Here is a 21493-nt window from a genome sequence, read left to right on the forward strand (position 1 = left end):
TGTGTTGATGTGGCGTGGAAAGTGTGTTGATGTGGATGGTGTCTTGATGTGGAAGGTGTGTTGATGTGGATGGTGTCTTCATGTGGTGTGGATCGTGTGTGGAAGGTCTGTTGATGTGGTGTGGATGGTGTGTTGATGTAGATGGTGTCTTGGTATGGATGGTGTGTTGATGTGGAAGGTGTGTTGATTCGGTGTGGATGGTGTGTTGATGTGGTGTGGATGGTGTGTTGATGTGGAAAGTGTGTTGATGTGGTGTGGATGGTGTGTTGATGTGGTGTTGAAAGTGTGTTGATGTGGTGTGGAAGGTGCGTTGATGTGGAAGGTGTGTTGATGTGGTGTAGAAAGTGTGTTGATGTGGAAGGTGTGTTGATGTGGTGTGGAAAGTGTGTTGATGTGGTGTGGAAAGTGTGTTGATGTGGAAAGTGTGTTGATGTGGTGTGGAAAGTGTGTTGATGTGTAAGGTGTGTTGATGTGGTGTGGAAAGTGTGTTGATGTGGTGTGGAAAGTGTGTTGATGTGGACAGTGTGTTGATGTGGTGTGGAAAGTGTGTTGATGTGGAAAGTGTGTTGATGTGGTGTGGAAGGTGTGTTGATGTGGATGGTGTGTTGATGTGGTGTGGAAAGTGTGTTGATGTGGAAAGTGTGTTGATGTGGTGTGGAAGGTGTGTTGATGTGGATGGTGTGTTGATGTGGACAGTGTGTTGATGTGGTGTGGAAGGTGTGTTGATGTGGATGGTGTGTTGATGTGGAAAGTGTGTTGATGTGGACAGTGTGTTGATGTGGTGTGGAAGGTGTGTTGATGTGGAAGGTGTGTTGATGTGGTGTGGAAGGTGTGTTGATGTGGATGGTGTGTTGATGTGGTGTGGACAGTGTGTTGATGTGGATGGTGTGTTGATGTGGTGTGGAAAGTGTGTTGATGTGGAAAGTGTGTTGATGTGGTGTGGAAAGTGTGTTGATGTGGAAGGTGTGTTGGTGTGGTGTGGAAAGTGTGTTAATGTGGAAGGTGTGTTGAGGTGTTGTGGGTGGTGTGTTGATGTGGTGTGGAAGGTGTGTTGATGTGGAAGGTGTGTTGATGTGATGTGGAAAATGAGTTGATGTGGAAGGTGTGTTGATGTGGTGTGGAAAGTGTGTTGATGTGGAAGGTGTGTGGATGTGGTGTGGATGTTGTGTTGATGTGGTGAGGAAGGTGTGTTGATGTGGTGTGGAAGGTGTGTTGATGTGGTGTAGAAAGTGTGTTGTTGTGTTGTGGAAGGTGTGTTGATGTGGAAGGTGTGTTGATGTGGCGTGGAAAGTGTGTTGATGTGGATGGTGTCTTGATGTGGAAGGTGTGTTGATGTGGATGGTGTCTTCATGTGGTGTGGATGGTGTGTGGAAGGTCTGTTGATGTGGTGTGGATGGTGTGCTGATGTAGATGGTGTCTTGGTATGGATGGTGTGTTGATGTGGAAGGTGTGTTGATGTGGTGTGGATGGTGTGTTGATGTGGTGTGGATGGTGTGTTGATGTGGAAAGTGTGTTGATGTGGTGTGGATGGTGTGTTGATGTGGTGTGGATGGTGTGTTGATGTGGTGTGGATGGTGTGTTGATGTGGAAAGTGTGTTGATGTGGTGTGGATGGTGTGTTGATGTGGTGTGGATGGTGTGTTGATGTGGAAAGTGTGTTGATGTGGTGTGGATGGTGTGTTGATGTGGTGTGGATGGTGTGTTGATGTGGAAGGTGTGTTGATGTGGTCTGGATGGTGTGTTCATGTGGGTGGTGTGATTTGGTGTGGAAGGTGTGTTGATGTGGATGGTCCGTGATGGTGTGTTGATGTGGTGTGGTTGGTCTGTTGATGTAGATGGTGTCTTGGTGTGGATGGTGTGTTGATGTGGTGTGGATGGTGTGTGTATGTTGATCATGATTGTGTGTTCGTGTAGATGGTGAGAATGAGTTTAATGGTGTGTTGGTATGAATAGTGTATTGGCCAACAATTCACCCATGTTCCCCGACTGACCAACAAGGCACTGAAGTTCCAATACTGTGCAACAGGGCATTGACGTTCTACTGAACATCAAGACACTGACGTTCTCCCACTGAACAACATGCACTGACGTTCCCCTACTGAACAACAAGGCATTTACGTTCCCGTATTAAACAACAGGGCATTGACGTTCCCCTACTGAACAACAGGGCATTGACGTTCTCCTACTGAACAACAAGGCATTGAAGTTCCCCTACTGAACAACAAGGCATTAACGTCTCGTATGAAACAACAGGGCATTGACGTTCTCCTACTGAACAACAGGACATTGAAGTTCCACTACTGAACAACAGGGCATTGACGTTCTCCTACTGAACAACAAGACACTGGCGTTCTCCTACTGAACAACAAGGCATTAACGTTCCCCCACTGAACAACCAGACATTGACGTTCCACTACTGAACAACAGGGCATTAACGTTCCCCTACTGAACAACAGGGCATTAACGTTCCCCCACTGAACAACAGGGCATTAACGTTCCCCTACTGAACAACAAGGCACTGACGCTACCCTACTGAGTCACAACGATCTCACGTTTATTTCACGTTTTAGATTTTGTGCAGTGAACATTAATCTCCTGTTATGTTCCAGGTGGTGTTTGCAGCAATGACTGATGCCTACATGATCAGAATGTCATATACCCCATACTACAGGGCAAGCAACACACGAGACAACATAGCGATCGACGATGTTTTCGTGTACAACACAACCTGCAGACGTAGGTTCACATTATACAAGTGCTTAAAACACCGCGGCTAGTCACTGATACACGCTACATTGACCACCTCTAGTCACTGACACACGCTACATGCACCACCCCTAGTCACTGACACACGCTACATTCACCACCCCTACTCACTTAAACACGCTACATTGACCACTCCTAGTCACTGAAACACACTACATTCACCACCCCTACTCACTGAAACACGCTACATTGACCACCCCTACTCACTGAAACACGCTACATTGACCACCCCTACTCACTGACACACGCTACATTCACCACCCCTACTCACTGACACACGCTACATTCACCACCCCTACTCATTGACACACGCTACATGCACCACCCCTAGTCACTGACAAACGCTACATTCAAAACCCCTACTCACTGACACACGCTACATTCACCACCCCTAGTCACTGACACATGCTACATTGACCACCCCTACTCACTGACACACGCTACATTCACCACCCCTACTCACTGACACACGCTACATTGACCACCCCTACTCACTGACACATACTACATTCACCACCCCTGGTCACTGACACACGCTACATTGACCACTCCTACTCACTGACACACGCTACATTGACCACCCCTACTCACTGACACATGCTACATTGACCACCCCTACTCACTGACACACGCTACATGCACCACCCCTACTCACTGACACACGCTACATTGACCACCCCTAGTCACTGACACACGCTACATTCACCACCCCTACTCACTGACACACGCTACATGCACCACCCCTAGTCACTGACACACGCTACATGCACCACCCCTAGTCACTGACACACGCTACATTGACCACCCCTAGTCACTGACACACGCTACATTCACCACCCCTACTCACTTAAACACGCTACATTGACCACCCCTACTCACTGACACACGCTACATGCACCACCCCTAGTCACTGACACACGCTACATTGACCACCCCTAGTCACTGACACACGCTACATGCACCACCCCTAGTCACTGACACACGCTACATTCACCACCCCTAGTCACTGACACATGCTACATTCACCACCCCTAGTCACTGACACACGCTACATTGAGCACCCCTAGTCACTGACACACGCTACATTCACCACCCCTAGTCACTGACACACGCTACATTCACCACCCCTAGTCACTGACACACGCTACATTGACCACCCCTACTCACTTAAACACGCTACATTCACCACCCCTAGTCACTGAAACACGCTACATTCACCACCCCTAGTCACTGACACACGCTACATGCACCACCCCTAGTCACTGAAACACGCTACATTCACCACCCCTACTCACTGACACACGCTACATTCACCACCCCTACTCACTGACACACGCTACATTAACCACCCCTAGTCACTGACACACGCTACATTCACCACCCCTACTCACTGACACACGCTACATGCACCACCCCTAGTCACTGACACACGCTACATTGACCACCCCTAGTCACTGACACATGCAACATGTACCACCTCTAGTCACTTAAACACGCTACATTGACCACCCCTAGTCACTGACACACGCTACATTCACCACCTCTACTCACTGAAACACGCTACATTCACCATCCCTAGTCACTGACACATGCTACATTGACCACCCCTAGTCACAGACACACGCTACATTCACCACCTCTAGTCACTTAAACACGCTACATTGACCACCCCTAGTCACTGACACACGCTACATTCACCACCTCCAGTCACTGAAACACGCTACATTCACCACCCCTAGTCACTGAGACACGCTACATTCACCACCTCTAGTCACTGAAACACGCTACATTCACCACACCTAGTCACTGACACACGCTACATTGACCACTCCTACTCACTGACACACGCTACATTGACCACCCCTAGTCACTGAAACACGCTACATTCACCACCCCTACTCACTGACACACGCTACATTCACCACCCCTAGTCACTGACACACGCTACATTCACCACACCTAGTCACTGATACACGCTACATTCACCACCCCTACTCACTGACACACGCTACATTCACCACCCCTACTTACTGACACACGCTACATTCACCACCCCTACTCAATGACACACGCTACATTCACCATCCCTAGTCACTGACACACGCTACATTCACCACCCCTACTCACTGACACATGCTACATTGACCACCCCTACTCACTGACACACGCTACATTCACCACCCCTACTCATTGACACACGCTACATGCACCACCCCTAGTCACTGACACACGCTACATTCAAAACCCCTACTCACTGACACACGCTACATTCACCACCCCTAGTCACTGACACATGCTACATTGACCACCCCTACTCACTGACACACGCTACATTGACCACCCCTACTCACTGACACACGCTACATTGACCACCCCTACTCACTGACACATACTACATTCACCACCCCTGGCCACTGACACACGCTACATTGACCACCCCTACTCACTGACACACGCTACATTGACCACCCCTACTCACTGACACATGCTACATTGACCACCCCTACTCACTGACACACGCTACATGCACCACCCCTAGTCACTGACACACGCTACATTCACCACCCCTAGACACTGACACACGCTACATTGACCACCCCTACTCACTTAAACACGCTACATTCACCACCCCTAGTCACTGAAACACGCTACATTCACCACCCCTAGTCACTGACACACGCTACATGCACCATCCCTAGTCACTGAAACACGCTACATTCACCACCCCTACTCACTGACACACGCTACATTCACCACCCCTACTCACTGACACACGCTACATTAACCACCCCTAGTCACTGACACACGCTACATTCACCACCCCTACTCACTGACACACGCAACATGCACCACCCCTAGTCACTGACACACGCTACATTGACCACCCCTAGTCACTGACACACGCAACATGCACCACCTCTAGTCACTTAAACACGCTACATTGACCACCCCTAGTCACTGACACACGCTACATTCACCACCTCTAGTCACTGACACACGCTACATTCACCACCCCTAGTCACTGACACATGCTACATTGACCACCCCTAGTCACTGACAAACGCTACATTCACCACCTCTAGTCACTGAAACACGCTACATTCACCACCCCTAGTCACTGAGACACGCTACATTCACCACCTCTAGTCACTGAAACACGCTACATTCACCACACCTAGTCACTGACACACGCTACATTGACCACTCCTACTCACTGACACACGCTACATTGACCACCCCTAGTCACTGAAACACGCTACATTCACCACCCCTACTCACTGACACACGCTACATTCACCACACCTAGTCACTGACACACGCTACATTCACCACCCCTAGTCACTGATACACGCTACATTCACCACCCCTACTCACTGACACACGCTACATTCACCACCCCTACTTACTGACACACGCTACATTCACCACCCCTACTCACTGACACACGCTACATTCACCATCCCTAGTCACTGACACACGCTACATTCACCACCCCTACTCACTGACACATGCTACATTCACCACCCCTGGTCACTGACACACGCTACATTCACCACCCCTACTCATTGACACACGCTACATGCACCAGCCCTAGTCACTGACACACGCTACATTCAAAACCCCTACTCACTGACACACGCTACATTCACCACCCCTAGTCACTGACACATGCTACATTGACCACCCCTACTCACTGACACACGCTACATTGACCACCCCTACTCACTGACACACGCTACATTGACCACCCCTACTCACTGACACATGCTACATTCACCACCCCTGGTCACTGACACACGCTACATTGACCACCCCTACTCACTGACACACGCTACATTGACCACCCCTACTCACTGACACATGCTACATTGACCACCCCTACTCACTGACACACGCTACATGCACCACCCCTAGTCACTGACACACGCTACATTGACCACCCCTAGTCACTGACACATGCTACATTCACCACCCCTAGTCACTGACACACGCTACATTGACCACCCCTAGTCACTGACACACGCTACATTCACCACCCCTAGTCACTGACACACGCTACATTCACCACCCCTAGTCACTGACACACGCTACATTGACCACCCCTAGTCACTGACACACGCTACATTCACCACCCCTAGTCACTGACACATGCTACATTCACCACCCCTAGTCACTGACACACGCTACATTGACCACCCCTACTCACTGACACACGCTACATTCACCACCCCTACTCACTTAAACACGCTACATTCACCACCCCTAGTCACTGACACACGCTACATTCACCACCTCTAGTCACTGACACACGCTACATTGACCACCCCTACTCACTTAAACACGCTACATTCACCACCCATAGTCACTGAAACACGCTACATTCACCACCCCTAGTCACTGACACACGCTACATGCACCACCCCTAGTCACTGAAACACGCTACATTCACCACCCCTAGTCACTGACACACGCTACATTCACCACCCCTACTCACTGACACACGCTACATTAACCACCCCTAGTCACTGACACACGCTACATTCACCACCCCTACTCACTGACACATGCAACATGCACCACCCCTAGTCACTGACACACGCTACATTGACCACCCCTAGTCACTGACACACGCAACATGCACCACCTCTAGTCACTTAAACACGCTACATTGACCACCCCTAGTCACTGACACACGCTACATTCACCACCTCTAGTCACTGAAACACGCTACATTCACCACCCCTAGTCACTGACACATGCTACATTGACCACCCCTACTCACTGACACACGCTACATTCACCACACCTACTTACTGACACATGCTACATTCACCACCCCTACTCACTGACACACGCTACATTCACCATCCCTAGTCACTGACACACGCTACATTCACCACCCCTAGTCACTGACACATGCTACATTCACCACACCTGGTCACTGACACACGCTACATTCACCACCCCTACTCACTGACACACGCTACATGCACCACCCCTAGTCACTGACACATGCTACATTGACCACCCCTAGTCACTGACACACGCTACATTGACCACCCCTACTCACTTAAACACGCTACATTCACCACCTCTAGTCACTGACAAACGCTACATTGACCACCCCTAGTCACTGACACACGCTACATTGACCACCCCTACTCACTGACACACGCTACATGCACCACCCCTAGTCACTGACACACGCTACATTCACCACCCCTAGTCACTGACACATGCTACATTCACCACCCCTGGTCACTGACACACGCTACATTGACCACCCCTACTCACTGACACACGCTACATTCACCACCCCTAGTCACTGACACACGCTACATTCACCACCCCTAGTCACTGACACACGCTACATTGACCACCCCTACTCACTTAAACACGCTACATTCACCACCTCTAGTCACTGACACACGCTACATTGACCACCCCTACTCACTGACACACGCTACATGCACCACCCCTAGTCACTGACACACGCTACATTCACCACCTCTAGTCACTGACACACGCTACATTGACCACCCCTAGTCACTGACACACGCTACATTGACCACCCCTACTCACTTAAAGACGCTACATTGACCACCCCTACTCACTGACACACGCTACATGCACCACCCCTAGTCACTGAAACACGCTACATTCACCACCCCTACTCACTGACACACGCTACATTCACCACCCCTACTCACTGACACACGCTACATTCACCACCCCTACTCACTGACACACGCTACATTCACCACCCCTAGTCACTGAAACACGCTACATTCACAATCCCTACTCACTGAAACACACTACATTCACCATCCCTAGTCACTGAAACACGCTACATTCACCACCCCTACTCACTGACACACGCTACATTCACCACCCCTACTCACTTAAACACGCTACATTCACCACCCCGAGTCACTGACAGATGCTACATTCACCACCCCTACTCACTGACACACGCTACATGCACCACCCCTAGTCACTGAAATACGCTACATTCACCAACCCTACTCACTGAAACACGCTACATTCACCATCCCTACTCACTGACACACGCTACATTGACCACCCCTAGTCACTGATACACGCTACATTCACCACCCCTAGTCACTGACACCCGCTACATGCACCACCCCTAGTCACTGATACACGCTACATTCACCAACCCTACTCACTGAAACACGCTACATTGACCACCCCTACTCACTGACACACGCTACATTCACCACCCCTAGTCACTGACACATGCTACATTCACCACTCCTAGTCGGTGACACATGCTACATTCACCACCCCTAGTCACTGACACATGCTACATTCACCACCCCTAGTCACTGACACACGCTACATTCACCAACCCTAGTCACTGACACACGCTACATTCACCACCTCTACTCACTGACACACGCTACATTCACCACCTCTAGTCACTGACACACGCTATATGCACCAAACCTAGTCACTGACACACGCTACATTCACCGCCCGTAGTCACTGACACATGCTACATTCACCACCCCTAGTCACTGAAACACGCTACATTGACCACTCCTAGTCACTGACACATGCTACATTGACCTCCCCTAGTCACTGACACACGCTACATTGACCACCCCTACTCACTGACACACGCTACATGCACCACCCCTAGTCACTGACACACGCTACATTCACCACCCCTAGTCACTGACACATGCTACATTCACCACCCCTGGTCACTGACACACGCTACATTGACCACCCCTACTCACTGACACACGCTACATTCACCACCCCTAGTCACTGACACACGCTACATTCACCACCCCTAGTCACTGACACACGCTACATTGACCACCCCTACTCACTTAAACACGCTACATTCACCACCTCTAGTCACTGACACACGCTACATTGACCACCCCTACTCACTGACACACGCTACATGCACCACCCCTAGTCACTGACACACGCTACATTCACCACCTCTAGTCACTGACACACGCTACATTGACCACCCCTAGTCACTGACACACGCTACATTGACCACCCCTACTCACTTAAAGACGCTACATTGACCACCCCTACTCACTGACACACGCTACATGCACCACCCCTAGTCACTGACACACGCTACATTCACCACCCCTAGTCACTGACACATGCTACATTCACCACCCCTGGTCACTGACACACGCTACATTGACCACCCCTACTCACTGACACACGCTACATTCACCACCCCTAGTCACTGACACACGCTACATTCACCACCCCTAGTCACTGACACACGCTACATTGACCACCCCTACTCACTTAAACACGCTACATTCACCACCTCTAGTCACTGACACACGCTACATTGACCACCCCTACTCACTGACACACGCTACATGCACCACCCCTAGTCACTGACACACGCTACATTCACCACCTCTAGTCACTGACACACGCTACATTGACCACCCCTAGTCACTGACACACGCTACATTGACCACCCCTACTCACTTAAAGACGCTACTTTGACCACCCCTACTCACTGACACACGCTACATGCACCACCCCTAGTCACTGAAACACGCTACATTCACCACCCCTACTCACTGACACACGCTACATTCACCACCCCTACTCACTGACACACGCTACATTCACCACCCCTACTCACTGACACACGCTACATTCACCACCCCTAGTCACTGAAACACGCTACATTCAGAATCCCTACTCACTGAAACACGCTACATTCACCATCCCTAGTCACTGAAACACGCTACATTCACCACCCCTACTCACTGACACACGCTACATTCACCACCCCTACTCACTTAAACACGCTACATTCACCACCCCGAGTCACTGACAGATGCTACATTCACCACCCCTACTCACTGACACACGCTACATGCACCACCCCTAGTCACTGAAATACGCTACATTCACCAACCCTACTCACTGAAACACGCTACATTCACCATCCCTACTCACTGACACACGCTACATTCACCATCCCTAGTCACTGAAACACGCTACATTCACCACCCCTACTCACTGACACACGCTACATTCACCACCCCTACTCACTTAAACACGCTACATTCACCACCCCGAGTCACTGACAGATGCTACATTCACCACCCCTACTCACTGACACACGCTACATGCACCACCCCTAGTCACTGAAATACGCTACATTCACCAACCCTACTCACTGAAACACGCTACATTCACCATCCCTACTCACTGACACACGCTACATTGACCACCCCTAGTCACTGATACACGCTACATTCACCACCCCTAGTCACTGACACACGCTACATGCACCACCCCTAGTCACTGATACACGCTACATTCACCAACCCTACTCACTGAAACACGCTACATTCACCACCCCTACTCACTGACACACGCTACATTCACCACTCCTAGTCGGTGACACATGCTACATTCACCACCCCTAGTCACTGACACATGCTACATTCACCACCCCTAGTCACTGACACACGCTACATTCACCAACCCTAGTCACTGACACACGCTACATTCACCACCTCTACTCACTGACACACGCTACATTCACCACCTCTAGTCACTGACACACGCTATATGCACCAAACCTAGTCACTGACACACGCTACATTCACCGCCCGTAGTCACTGACACATGCTACATTCACCACCCCTAGTCACTGAAACACGCTACATTGACCACTCCTAGTCACTGACACATGCTACATTGACCTCCCCTAGTCACTGAAACACGCTACATTCACCAACCCTACTCACTTAAACACGCTACATTCACTATCCCTAGTCACTGACACATGCTACATGCACCACCCAAGTGACTGACACACGCTACATTCAACACCCCTAGTCACTGAAACACGCTACATTCACCACACCTAGTCACTGACACACGCTACATTCGCCACTCCTTGTCACTGACACACGCTACATTCACCACCCCTAGTCACTGACACATGCTACATTTACCACCCCTAGTCACTGACACACGTTACATTCACCGCCATCTGTTTATTGAGACGCTACAATCACCACCGACTGTTCACTGAGATGCTACATTCACCATCGATTGTTTCCTAAAACGCTACATTCACAACTGTTCACTGACACACGCTACATTCACCATCTCTAGTCACTGACACATGCTACATTCACCACCTCTACTCACTGAAACACGCTACATTCACCACCCGTAGTCACTGACACATGCTACATTCACCACCCCTAGTCACTGAAACACGCTACATTGACCACTCCTAGTCACTGACACACGCTACATTCACCACCCCTAGTTACTGACACACGCTACATGCACCAAACCTAGTCACTGAAACACGCTACATTCACCACTCCTAGTCACTGACACACGCTACATTCACCACCCCTACTCACTGACACACGCTACATGCACCACACCTAGTCACTGAAACACGCTACATTCACCACCCCTAGTCACTGAAACACGCTACATTGACCACTCCTAGTCACTGACACACGCTACATTCACCACCCCTACTCACTGACACACGCTACATGCACCACCCCTAGTCACTGAAACACGCTACATTGACCACTCCTAGTCACTGACACACGCTACATTCACCACCCCTACTCACTGACACACGCTACATGCACCACCCCTAGTCACTGAAACACGCTACATTCACCACCCGTAGTCACTGACACATGCTACATTCACCACCCCTAGTCACTGAAACACGCTACATTGACCACCCCTAGTCACTGACACATGCTACATTGACCACCCCTAGTCACTGAAACACGCTACATTCACCAACCCTACTCACTGACACACGCTACATTCACCACCCCTACTCACTGACACACGCTACATTCACCATCCCTAGTCACAGACACACGCTACATTCGCCACTCCTTGTCACTGACACACGCTACATTCACCACCCCTAGTCACTGAAACACGCTACATTCTCCACCCCTACTCACTGAAACACGCTACATTCACCACCCGTAGTCACTGACACATGCTACATTCACCACCCCTAGTCACTGAAACACGCTACATTGACCACCCCTAGTCACTGACACATGCTACATTGACCACCCCTAGTCACTGAAACACGCTACATTCACCAACCCTACTCACTGACACACGCTACATTCACCACCCCTACTCACTGACACACGCTACATTCACCATCCCTAGTCACAGACACACGCTACATTCGCCACTCCTTGTCACTGACACACGCTACATTCACCACCCCTAGTCACTGAAACACGCTACATTCTCCACCCCTACTCACTGACACACGCTACATTCGGCACTCCTTTTCACTGACACACGTTACATTCACCACCCCTAGTCACTGACACACGTTACATTCACCACCCCTAGTCACTGACACACGTTACATTCACCATCGACTGTTCACTGAGATGCTTCATTCACCACCGAATGTTGATTGTATCGTTACATTCACCATCGATTGTTTCCTAAAACGCTACATTCACAACTGTTCACTGAGAGACGCTACATTCACCATCGACTGTTCACTGAGAGACGCTACATTCACCACCGAGTGTTTACTGAGACGCTACATTCACCACCAAGTATTCACTGAGACGCTACATTAGCCACTGACTGTTTACTGAGACGCTACATTCACCACCGGGTGTTCACTGAGACGCTACATTCACCACCAAGTGTTCACTAAGAGACGCTACATTCACCACAGAGTGTTTACTGAGACCCTACATTCACCACCGATTGTTCACTGAGAGACGCTACATTCACCACCGAGTGTTTACTGAGACGCTACATTAACCACCGAATGTTCCTTGAGACGCTACATCCACCACCGAGTGTTCACTGAGAGACGCTACATTAACCACCGAGTGTTCACTGAGACGCTACATTCACCACCGAGTGTTCACTGAGAGACGTTACATTCACCACCGAGTGTGTACTGAGACGCTACATTCACCACCGAGTGGTCACTGAGAGACGCTACATTCACCACCGAGTGTTTACTGAGACGCTACATTCACCACCGAGTGTTTACTGAGACGCTACATTCACCACCGATTGTTCACTGAGAGACGCTACATTCACCACCGAGTGTTTACTGAGACGCTACATTAACCACCGAATGTTCCTTGAGACGCTACATCCACCACCGAGTGTTCACTGAGAGACGCTACATTAACCACCGAGTGTTCACTGAGACGCTACATTCACCACCGAGTGTTCACTGAGAGACGTTACATTCACCACCGAGTGTGTACTGAGACGCTACATTCACCACCGAGTGTTCACTGAGAGACGCTACATTCACCACCGAGTGTTTACTGAGACGCTACATTAACCACCGAATGTTCCTTGAGACGCTACATCCACCACCGAGTGTTCACTGAGAGACGCTACATTAACCACCGAGTGTTCACTGAGACGCTACATTCACCACCGAGTGTTCACTGAGAGACGTTACATTCACCACCGAGTGTGTACTGAGACGCTACATTCACCACCGAGTGTTCACTGAGAGACGCTACATTCACCACCGAGTGTTTACTGAGACGCTACATTCACCACCGAGTGTTTACTGAGACGCTACATTCACCACCGATTGTTCACTGAGAGACGCTACATTCACCACCGAGTGTTTACTGAGACGCTACATTAACCACCGAATGTTCCTTGAGACGCTACATCCACCACCGAGTGTTGACTTAGACGCTACATTCACCACCGAGTGTTTACTGAGAGAGGCTACATTCACCACCGAGTGTTCACTGAGAGACGTTACATTCACCACCGAGTGTGTACTGAGACGCTACATTCACCACCGAGTGGTCACTGAGACGCTACATTCACCACCGAATGTTCCTTGAGACGCTACATTCACCACCGACTGTTGACTTAGACGCTACATTCACCACAGAGTGTTTACTGAGAGAGGCTACATTCACCACCGACTGTTTACTGAGACGCTACAATCACCATTGACTGTTTACTGAGACGCCAAATTCACCATGGACTGTTTACTGAGACGCTACATTCACCATTGACTGTTCACTGAGACGCTACATTCACCATTGACTGTTCACTGAGCCGCTACATTCACCTCCGACTGTTCAATGAGACGCTACATTCACCTGTGAATGTTCACTGAGACGCTACATTCACCATCGAGTGTTCACTAAGACGCTACATTCACCACCGAATGTTGACTGAATCGCTACATTCACCACCGACTGTTTACGGAGGCGCTACATTCACTATTGACTTTTTACTGAGACTTTACATTCACCATTGACTGTTTACTGAGAGGCTACATTCACCACCGAATGTTGACTGAATCGCTACATTCACCACCGACTGTTTACGGAGACGCTACATTCACCATTGACTTTTTACTGAGACTCTACATTCACCATTGACTGTTTACTGAGACGCTACATTCACCACCGAATGTTCCTTGAGATGCTACATTCACCACCGAGTGTTCACTTAGACGCTACATTCACCACCGAGTGTTTACTGAGAGGCGCTACATTCACCAGAGAGTGTTCACCGACACGCTACATTCACCACCGAGTGTTCACTGAGACGCTTCATTCACCATCGAGTGTTCACTTAGACGCTACATTCACCACCGAGTGTTTACTGAATCGCTACATTCACCAGCGAGTGTTTACTGAGACGATACATTCACCACCGAGTGTTCACTGAGACGCTGCATTCACCGCCGACTGTCCTCTCGTCACTGACATACGGTATATTCACCGCCGACTGTCCTCTAGTCACTGACATACGGTATATTCACCGCCGACTGTCCTCTCGTCACTGACATACGGTAAATTCACCGCCGACTGTCCTCTATTCACTGACATACGGTACATTCACCGCCGACTGTCCTCTAGTCACTGACATACGGTACATTCACCGCCGACTGTCCTCTAGTCACTGACATACGGTACATTCACCGCCGACTGTCCTCTCGTCACTGACATACGGTATATTCACCGCCGACTGTCCTCTATTCACTGACATACGGTATATTCACCGCCGACAGTCCTCTCGTCACTGACATACGGTATATTCACCGCCGACTGTCCTCTAGTCACTGACATACGGTATATTCACCGCCGACTGTCCTCTAGTCACTGACATACGGTATATTCACCGCCGACTGTCCTCTAGTCACTGACATACGGTATATTCACCGCCGACTGTCCTCTAGTCACTGACATACGGTATATTCACCGCCGACTGTCCTCTAGTCACTGACATACGGTACATTCACCCCCGACTGTCCTCTCGTCACTGACATACGGTATATTCACCCCCGACTGTCCTCTCGTCACTGACATACGGTATATTCACCACCGACTGTTTACTGAGACGCTACATTCACCGCCGACTGTCCTCTAGTCACTGACATACCGTATATTCACCGCCGACTGTCCTCTAGTCACTGACATACGGTATATTCACCGCCGACTGTCCTCTAGTCACTGACATACGGTATATTCACCGCCGACTGTCCTCTAGTCACTGACATACGGTATATTCACCGCCGACTGTCCTCTAGTCACTGACATACGGTATATTCACCGCCGACTGTCCTCTAGTCACTGACATACGGTATATTCACCGCCGACTGTCCTCTAGTCACTGACATACGGTATATTCACCGCCGACTGTCCTCTAGTCACTGACATACGGTATATTCACCGCCGACTGTCCTTTAGTCACTGACATACGGTATATTCAGCGCCGACTGTCCTCTCGTCACTGACATACGGTATATTCAGCGCCGACTGTCCTCTCGTCACTGACATACGGTATATTCACCGCCGACTGTCCTCTAGTCACTGACATACGGTATATTCACCACCGAGTGTTCACTGAGACGCTGCATTCACCGCCGACTGTCCTCTAGTCACTGACATACGGTATATTCACCGCCGACTGTCCTCTAGTCACTGACATACGGTATATTCACCGCCGACTGTCCTCTAGTCACTGACATACGGTATATTCACCGCCGACTGTCCTCTAGTCACTGACATACGGTATATTCACCGCCGACTGTCCTCTCGTCACTGACATACGGTATATTCACCGCCGACTGTCCTCTAGTCACTGACATACGGTATATTCACCGCACCCTCTTCACTGTTAAAGGTCGATTTACCGCTCCCTGGTCACTGTCACACTGTTCGTGTCCTCCATGTGTTTGCCCATTGTGATCGTCCCCGTTACCGAACAGACTGCTGCAGGCGGCATCCACTCACTTCCTACAGCAGCTCCCCGTACATCAGGTAAATCACACTTCGTGGGTTGTACGTCCGCCAGACACGTTGTACCGTTGTGGAAGTCGAACCCAGGTCTTCAGGGCAATGAGTTAACGCGCTAACTGCCTCGCTTCACAGCTGCCCCTTACTGTGTAGATGTTTAAGGACACGCAACTGGAGACATGAACCCTGTAGTGAGACTCGTGTTGTAAGCACCCGTCGTTACTGTTGCAGACTAATAACCGGCTTCTTACCCCCTCTGTTGTCAAGATATCCCCACCTGTCCACCGGGAGCAGTAACACGCAGGGGAGCTAACTCTTCCTCGTGCTACACTTTCCACACAACTCCTAAACCCTGGTACAAGAGTGCTGAGGCCTGCCGGCAAGAGGGCGCCACCTCACACCTGGTGGCGATCACATCTAAGGAAGAGCAGGACTTCATTGTGAGCAGCATCAAACAAAGTGCTGGTACGTTCAGGCTGCGCATGCTCACGTAGATGTTCACTGTAACTTTCAGGGAAGTGTCTGTCCGGTGAACGAGCTGCAGTTGGTGAGATGCACAGTTTCAACATATACCTTTATTACTTGCCTTGTGTCATTTTCCTTCACTCAACACTAAGTCAAACAGGTCAACTTGACGTGACGATTTCTTCTGTAATAGCTGTGTGTGATATTCTAACTTGTAGGGTATTTTATACGCCTTCCTAATGTGACATCATCTACAAATAAAAACAGTGAACGGGGAAAGGTGGGGTTAGGTGAAATGGGGTTTAACGTCGCGTCCAAGATTATTGCACTTATATAGCGACGTGCATGTACGTGTGTGTGTGTGTTTGTGTGGCTGCTTGTACTAGTCCGGACTGATGCCGATTTATAGTGCTAGCTCACTGAGATACCATGCCGCAGTTTAAGATGAATACCCAACTCAGACACAGTATACTGACTCCGAGCCGACCAGTCCTTGTTTTAGCCCCTTAATGCCGAGCGCCAGACAGGGTAACAACAAGTACCATCTTTTAACGTCTTTTGGTATGACGCGGCCGGGGATCGAATCCCGGACCTTCCGCTCTAATTACTCAGACATAATGTAACAGTATGTCTACATTGTAATTACTCGGACATATTGTAACAGTATGTCTACATTGTAATTACTCAGACATAATGTAACAGTATGTCTACATTGTAATTACTCAGACTTTAGTCTACCATGACATGCCGTGTTATTTGTATGCGCGATGCGTCACTTCACAGCCATTCTTTGTTCTTAGTGTTGAATGCAGCTGGTAGCTATGGCTGGTACACAACCGGAAATGACGAAGGGTACGAGGGTCATTTCGATTGGACAGATACCGGCACTCCCTACCACAGTGCGTACAGCGACTGGCATCAGGGACAGCCCAACAACGTTGCCAACGACCAGGACTGTCTACTGCTTCAATACGCTAGCGCCAACTACGAATGGGGAGACGTCGGATGCGACGAGGCCCACCCCTATATCTGTGAAGTAGACCTGCCTGTAGTTTAAGGCAACACAGTTAATGTAACAGTATATCTACATTGTAATTACTCGGGCAAAATGTAACAGTATGTCTACATTGTAATTACTCAGACACAATGTAACAGTGTGTCTACATTGTAATTACTCAGACACAATGTGACAGTATGTCTACATTGTAATTACTCAGACACAATGTAACAGTATGTCTACATTGTAATTACTCGGACCCAATGTAACAGTATGCCTACATTGTAATTACTCGGACATATTGTAACAGTATGTCTACATTGTAATTACTCGGACATATTGTAACAGTATGTCTACATTGTAATTACTCAGACATAATGTAACAGTATGTCTACATTGTAATTACTCGGACATATTGAAACAGTATGTCTACATTGTAATTACTCAGACATAATGTAACAGTATGTCTACATTGTAATTACTCAGACACAATGTAACAGTATGTCTACATTGTAATTACTCGGACATAATGTAACAGTATATCTACATTGGAATTACTCGGAAATAATGTAACAGTATATCTACATTGTAATTACTCGAACGTAATGTAACACTATATCTACATTTTAATAACTCAGACATAATGTAACAGTATGTCTACATTGGAATTACTCGGAAATAATGTAACAGTATATCTACATTGTAATTACTCGGACATATTGTAACAGTATGTCTACATTGTAATTACTTAGACATAATGTAACAGTATATCTACATTGGAATTACTCGGAAATAATGTAACAGTATATCTACATTGTAATTACTCGGACATAATGTAACATTATATCTACATTGTAATTACTCGAACATAATGTAACACTCTATCTACATTGTAATTACTCGGACATAATGTAACAGTATATCTACATTGTTATTACTCGAACATAATGTAACACTCTATCTACATTGTAATTACTCGGACATAATGTAACAGTATATCTACATTGTAATGACTCGGACATAATGTAACAGTATATCTACATTGTAATTACTCGAACATAATCTAACACTCTATCTACATTGTAATTACTCGGACATAATGTAACAGTATATCTACATTGTAATTACTTGGACATAATGTAACAGTATATCTACATTGTAATTACTCGGACATATTGCAACAGTATATCTACATTGTAATTACTTAGACATAATGTAACAGTATATCTACATTGGAATTACTCGGAAATAATGTAACAGTATATCTACATTGTAATTACTCAGACATAATGTAACAGTATGTCTACATTGTAATTACTCGGACATAATGTAACAGTATGTCTACATTGTAATTACTCAGACATAATGTAACAGTATGTCTACATTGTAATTACTCAGACACAATGTAACAGTATGTCTACATTGTAATTACTCGGACATAATGTAACAGTATATCTACATTGGAATTACTCGGAAATAATGTAACAGTATATCTACATTGTAATTACTCGAACGTAATGTAACACTATATCTACATTTTAATAACTCAGACATAATGTAACAGTATGTCTACATTGGAATTACTCGGAAATAATGTAACAGTATATCTACATTGTAATTACTCGGACATATTGTAACAGTATGTCTACATTGTAATTACTTAGACATAATGTAACAGTATATCTACATTGGAATTACTCGGAAATAATGTAACAGTATATCTACATTGTAATTACTCGGACATAATGTAACATTATATCTACATTGTAATTACTCGAACATAATGTAACACTCTATCTACATTGTAATTACTCGGACATAATGTAACAGTATATCTACATTGTTATTACTCGAACATAATGTAACACTCTATCTACATTGTAATTACTCGGACATAATGTAACAGTATATCTACATTGTAATGACTCGGACATAATGTAACAGTATATCTACATTGTAATTACTCGAACATAATCTAACACTCTATCTACATTGTAATTACTCGGACATAATGTAACAGTATATCTACATTGTAATTACTTGGACATAATGTAACAGTATATCTACATTGTAATTACTCGGACATATTGCAACAGTATATCTACATTGTAATTACTCGGAAATAATGTAACAGTATATCTACATTGTAATTACTCGGACATAATGTAACAGTATATCTACATTGTAATTACTCGAACATAATGTAACACTCTATCTACATTGTAATTACTCGGACATAATGTAACATTATATCTACATTGTAATTACTTGGACATAATGTAACAGTATATCTACATTGTAATTACTCGGACATATTGCAACAGTATATCTACATTGTAATTACTCGGACATATTGCAACAGTATATCTACATTGTAATTACTCGGACATAATGTAACAGTATATCTACATTGTAATTACTCGGACATAATGTAACAGTATATCTACATTGTAATTACTTGGACATAATGTAACAGTATATCTACATTGTAATTACTCGGACATAATGTAACAGTATATCTACACTGTAATTACTCGGACATAATGTTGCAGTATATCTACATTGTTACACCACATACTTAATTTAATAGTGTTTCTGCATTGTAACACCGCGTACCTTAATGTAACAGCGACGGCATTGAATAAATTAATCTACAATCGACCCATTTGTTACAGTTTTCCTTCCAATGTTGATTCTCGCAATTCTCTGTAAGTTGAAAGGTGATTTTGTACAGTTTTACCCCGCCTCTGTCAGTGGTCTCTGTGTTGCACTCCCCATCGTGACATTCCGAGGAAAGAACCGATTCCCAGTGCCTCATGCTTGTCGAACCGATGAGACGCGATGGCCGGGTAGAATGGAGGTCGACGTGCACCGATGGCTTGGCTCGATCATCATGATTCCATTATTTACAGGCACTAGTGGTACAGCTTGAATACTGCTGACAATGGGGTTAC

General features: G+C 47.3%; 1 protein-coding gene across 1 annotated transcript in view; it reads left to right on the forward strand.

Moving 5' to 3' along the window:
• LOC124124363 (MAM and LDL-receptor class A domain-containing protein 1-like) overlaps nt 1–20350 on the forward strand; it is a 33913-nt gene extending 13563 nt beyond the window's left edge. Inside the window, exons 7-9 of the mRNA XM_048393216.1 lie at nt 2609–2735; nt 17345–17542; nt 18343–20350. Coding sequence (XP_048249173.1) covers nt 2609–2735; nt 17345–17542; nt 18343–18599 — 582 coding nt within the window. The 3' untranslated portion in view covers nt 18600–20350. The remainder of the gene's footprint in view (nt 1–2608; nt 2736–17344; nt 17543–18342) is intronic.
• Nucleotides 20351–21493: the final 1143 nt, after the last annotated feature.

The sequence above is a fragment of the Haliotis rufescens genome, unplaced genomic scaffold (assembly GCF_023055435.1).
Source record: "Haliotis rufescens isolate VD_foot unplaced genomic scaffold, xgHalRufe1.0.p SCAF_118, whole genome shotgun sequence".
NCBI classification, from domain to species: domain Eukaryota; kingdom Metazoa; phylum Mollusca; class Gastropoda; order Lepetellida; family Haliotidae; genus Haliotis; species Haliotis rufescens.